This window comes from Rutidosis leptorrhynchoides, chromosome 7 (genome assembly GCF_046630445.1).
Source record: "Rutidosis leptorrhynchoides isolate AG116_Rl617_1_P2 chromosome 7, CSIRO_AGI_Rlap_v1, whole genome shotgun sequence".
NCBI lineage: Eukaryota > Viridiplantae > Streptophyta > Magnoliopsida > Asterales > Asteraceae > Rutidosis > Rutidosis leptorrhynchoides.
The window spans coordinates 376,255,250-376,261,238 of record NC_092339.1 but is presented as its reverse complement, the minus strand read 5'-3'; the positions used below and the strand labels follow the sequence as shown (position 1 = coordinate 376,261,238).

The 5,989-nt window shown below is 28.3% G+C and overlaps 1 protein-coding gene across 1 annotated transcript; it reads right to left on the bottom strand.

The window, feature by feature from the left end:
- Positions 1-4,186: 4,186 nt before the first annotated feature.
- Positions 4,187-4,663, bottom strand: LOC139860544 (uncharacterized). Its single transcript, XM_071849295.1, has one exon. The coding sequence runs from the start codon at positions 4,661-4,663 to the stop codon at positions 4,187-4,189; it is 477 nt and encodes a 158-aa protein (XP_071705396.1).
- Between the last annotated feature and the right edge of the window lie 1,326 nt (positions 4,664-5,989).

Genomic DNA, 5,989 nt, shown 5'->3' with positions numbered 1-5,989 from the left:
GGTGGAACTATTCTTGTAAACTTGAACAACCTTTACATTTGAAATGAATGCGACATATCTTTTGGTCAAACGTTGTTTTAAAGACTTATGACCACGTAACGGGACCTAAGTAGACGGCGCCGTCAATGACGATTTGGTCGGGTCGCTACACATAGGTACGTAATATAACAGGGAGTTATATACGTTTGAGTATGAGTAGTAACAAACATAGAAATTTCAAAAATCATAGATAACATTTCATGTAATACATACGTAATACACAAAACCATGATAGATGACATAGGAATGTCAAGAATTTCAAAAATCATGAGTGACATCCCTTGGTTCCCTTAATCAAGGTAGTTTTATAAAGATAACTCGCGTGAGTTATAGAATATTTTGAATCACAATGGGAGTTTTCTCCCGGAGTTACAGAGTAAGGGATATGTATATATATGATGCAAGTAATAATATTCTAAAGCTATAGGTCAGGCTGTAGACTAGACTTTAATGCACCCTATTAATCTGGGTTATCCACATTAAGACTGCCTAGTTCCCTACAACCACCGCTCTGATACCAACTGTAACGACCCGCCAAAATCTCCATTGACGCGGTACGTTATCTCTGGTCCCATTGCGAGGTATTGACATCTATATGATACACGGAGATGATTTTGAATGCAACGTCTTTCAAAAATATGCCATGAATGACTCCATGTAATGTCTTTTTCAATTAGCAAATACACAGCGGAAGCATTTTTAATACCTGAGAATAAATATGCTAAAAAGTGTCAGCCAAAAGGTTGGTGAGCTCATAGATTTATCATAAATAATGATTTCAGTAATAGTAATAGACTATAAGATTTCAGTTATCATAAGTCTACATACACCGCAGTGTATAAAAAACATTCTATAAGTTATGGGCACCCGGTAACTAGCCTTAACAAAAGTGTTTACCCCTGAGTTATAATAATATGTGCACCGAATCAAGTGCATTTCATTAACCTCGAAGTACTAAACAACCGTTCTTCTAAGTCAAAATCCATGACTAGTACAACATTCTGGGTGGGGGTGTAAAACCCGATAGATCTATCTTTAGGATTCACACCTACCAGTTCATAAACCAATAGGTAAAGTTACCAAGCTAGAGGATTTTTGATTCTAACCCACGTAGAATAAAGTTTAGTACTTGTGCCTATTTCGTAAAACAGTTATAAAACATTGCATGTATTCTCAGCCCAAAAATATATATTGCAAATCAATTAAAAAGGGAGCTATAAAAACTTATGATACTGTATTTTGTAGTAATTACGCATATGATGGCACTGAACAAGTGCAGGGTTGATCTCGGATTCACGAACCTATATCAAGTATATATATTAACACATACAATCGTAATCGAACAAGTTTATATATTATTTCAATTGTTATATATTCCTATATATATACGTTTATATATATTCTATATATAAGTATTTATTTGATAAAATAATATTAATAATGACAATGAATAAAGAGTTGTATTATTTTGTAATAATAATAATATTCATAATGATAATGGTAATATTCATAAAAATAATAATAATACTAAAAAAAATGATGATATAAATAATGATAATGTTGGTAATAATGTTAATTTTAATAAAATGATACTTTTAAAATTGATAGATTTTTAATAAAAAGATAATGATAATTTTTAATAATAATGATACTTTTAATATAATAATAATACTAATTCTTAATAATAATGATAATTTTGATAATAACAATAATTTTAATAATAATGATAATAATACTAAAATAATAGTTTTAGTCATAATAGTACTACTAATATTAATGTTAAATGATGATTCTAATACTAATACTAATAAAAATAATAATAATTTGTATTATTTGCATAATAATAATAATAATAATAATAATAATTATCCTAATCATAATAATAATAATAATAATAATAATAATAATAATAATAATAATAATAATAATAATAATAATAATAATAATAATAATAATAATAATACATATATTAGTAATAATAATAATAATTGATAATTAATACTTATAGTAGTAATAATAATAATTATAATACTAGTAATAATAACAATAATAATAATAATAATTTTTGATAAAGAAAACTACCTTTAAACAAGCTTTAAAAAAATGCCACCACCCGGGCTCGAACCCGCGACCTCACGCTAACATGACATAACCCCAAACCAGCTGCTCTAATATGTTTTTTTGATTAGTTCTTAGCCTAAAACTATATAACCCGAAATTATTTCTGTCTCCTTTTTCTTCTTCTTCGCCGTTTAAATCGATCAGAGGTAGCAAACATCACCACTAATTTAAGATTTGAATAAATCCGAAATTGAAACATCACTAATTGATTATGGGTGTTTGTAAAAAAATAAAAAAAAATTAAAGAGTGTGCCTGCTGCTGTCGCAACACAAACCAAAAAAAATTTGATTTTAAATTTGAGAATGTTTTGGACAATTATTACAACATGAAATAGTTTGAAAATCATTCATAGAAACTTCATGAATCATCAATTGATTCAGAAATATCAAATTGAATTCGAATTTCACGATGAACAAAAAGTTTGACTTTTGACTTCAAAACTTTGACTCGAAAATTAGAACTCGATATCATGAATTGGATTCTAAGTTTTTGCAGATAGTTTGAGTAAAAGAATCCTAACACTTCTACATTTAAGGATTTTGAAATTTGATTCGTTCTGAAGCTTTTGAAAAAATGAAACAAGAACAGAGGTATCGTGCTTCTTTCTTATTTCTATTTAATCTAACAGCTTATGGTTGTTATAATTGATTTTGATAGTGAAAAGAGATTCGAATGACTGCATTATAACCTGAATTGATCGATTTATAATAAGATGTAAAAAACAAAATCAAACGCGAGCAGGTAAAAAAAATATATAAAAAAATCAAAAGCAGATTTAATAAAAATATATATGATTCGTACATTGTTTTTGACTTCTTAATTTATTTTTAATTGATATTATTATTAAATATATTAATAAACATATTAATAACCGATTAATAAATATATTAATAATAATAATTTGATAATAATGATAATAATAATTGAAATAATAATGAATAATTAAAATGATAATGATAAATATAAAAATTATAATAATATTATTTATGATGATAATAATAATACATTGTATTATTTTTATATTATTAATAATAACTATATTAATTTTTAATGGTAATGGTAATGGTAATAATAATAATAATAATAATAATAATAATAATAATAATAATAATAATAATAATAATAATAATAATAATAATAATAATAATAATAATAATAATAATAATAATATAACAAACTACGTATAATAAATTTCATATTATATATTAATAATAATAATATTAATGATACTGATATTAATATTAATATTAATATTAATATTAATAATAAAGTAATAATAATAATATTAGTATAACAACTATATTTTCAACTTGTAATTTAATATATTAATATTACAAATTATTAATTATGTAATATATAATATGTATATATATTACATATTTATTTACAACAATTGTTCGTGAATCGTCGGGATTAGTTAAAAATTAAATGAATTCATATAAACAGCTCAAAAATTTTGAGACTCATTATAACAGACTTTGCTTATCGTCTCAGAATTATTAAATCATATATAGATTTGGTTCAAAATAAGTCGAAATTTTTTGGGTCATGACAGTTAGAGATACTGTTGTTCACGGAAGGTTTAGGTGTAGCAAGTTTCCAGTTACTAGAGTTAGGTCCATTTCTTTTGAAACCAGGTGGGTACCCAATGATTTCATAACACCTTTCAATTGTGTGACCAACCTTACTACATTTTTTGCATTTAAGACTGGTGTTAGGACCTCTATTGTTACCATTGCTGTTCTGAAATCTATGATTAGAGGTCTGGGCAATAAATGCAGATGTCTGAGGTTTAGTTATGGTATCTTTGTTGGAGAAACCCCTATGGGATTCTTCCCTAGACACCACAACATAGGTATTTTTAACATCAGGCAGAGGGTCCCTCAAAAGGAGGTTACTCCTAACAGAAGCATAACAATCATCTAATCCTATTAAAAATTGCATTAACTTGAGAGTCTTATTGTGGTCTGTTATATGAGTGGCAGCAGCACAGACACAAGTAGGAATAACAACCAAGGTATCATATTATTTCCATAAAGCATTTAAACCATGATAATATTCAGATAAAGATGACCCATTTTGTTTCAAGGAATTGATTTTCTGATGAACATTAAAAATGATAGACACATCCACTTTATCATATGTTTCTTTTAGTTCAGTCCAAACTGTTGAAGCATTTTCAAAAAATATTAAACCAGGATAAAGTTCATCAGCAATAGACCCAAGTAACCAGGATAAAACAACATAATTACACCTATCCCATTGTTTAGCAAGAATTTCATCAATAGTGTTTTTAATACAAGTGCCATCAATAAAACCAACTTTGTTTTTTGTTTCAAGAGCAAGTAACACAGATCTACTCCAAATTTTATAATTTTCAGTCCCTTTTAATTTTAGGGTAATAAGAGGTGTAGCAGAGGTGTCACTAGGGTGAAGATAAAGAGGGTCACCAAAGTCCAATTTGGTAATCAAAGTAATAGCATTAGTCTCAGCATCATCCATAGTAATAGACAAAACAGGAGGTCACACACAGATACACAAAAACAGAGTAAACAGAACCACACAGCAATAAGAAACACAAAGCCACACAACCTGTAGGGACAAAGAAAAAATAACTAAAAACAAAGAACAGGTCAGGAATCAACCAAATGCTTGATCAGGTTTTCACACATTTCAAGAACATGGATCAAGAGTTGGGTATTGGGATTCGTTCAACAAGGGTAATAAGGAAAATGAGAAAGTAAAGAGAAAGGGACTCCCCTATAGAGCAAATAATCTCAAGCACAGAAACAGATGACAGCGGAAGACGATAACAGACGGCAGTACCAGCAGTCAGAAAAACCCTAGCCCTAATTTTGAAATTAGGGTTTCTTCAAGCCAATCGAATCACCAACAGATCTGGAGCCTACGCTCTGATACCATGTAAAAATAAGAAGAGAAACAATAAAGTCTTCTTTATTGATAGAATTAAACACCAAACACAGGAAGAGATGAATTCAACACACCAAACCGAACACAACAAGGTGCCAAGATTATGCACCAAAATTACAACCAATATGAGTAGTATGAAACAGTAATCAGATCAATCAATTGATAAACAATTGATTCATCAAAGTAATTTGGATATTAGGGATTACAAGATAACGATCAAAACAAGAGTGCAGAAGCAACAGTGAACGCGCTTTTTAACCCTAGGAGATACAAGCATATATATAGAGCCACAAGATTCCAGAATGACAACCAGCACCCTTGAGATTAAGAACCAGCAACAAAGGACCCCAACCTTGAAAGCATTGCACCATCAGTCCTTTTAACAGGACCTGCAAACACAACACAAACACCATAAGCTAGAAAAGGAAACACAAGAAATAAGCTTGAATGAATCACATAATTCAACAGTTTCTTCACAACTTTAATAAATATATATAATATGATTAAATAAATATATAAAGAAAGCATAGCATCCAACCGGTGTTCAATCATGGACATGATGATGATTCTAATTTAGTTCCTACTTGAAATGCTTAGTTTTGGGTGGATTTTTTAATACTTCCGTATGTTCATTAAGAACATCTCCCAAAAATAATAATTAATTAGTTATAAACTGAAAGATGGTATTTTATGTAGTTAATGTAAAGGTGGATACGTTCCATCCTACACGATTTGTTCTTGTATTTGTTTATAACATGTATCATCTTAAGTTTATGTATTTGAATCACTAATATTAAAAGAAAAGAAAACAAAGAAATATGGTACACTTTTAATGTGATGTAAGTTTCAAGTTGATAATGTTCTTATGAGTGCACCATTAATTTTATATAAAGGACG

Excerpts from the sequence above, each read along its gene's own strand:
- LOC139860544 (XM_071849295.1), bottom strand. The coding sequence starts at position 4,663 with ATGGATGATGCTGAGACTAATGCTATTACTTTGATTACCAAATTGGAC.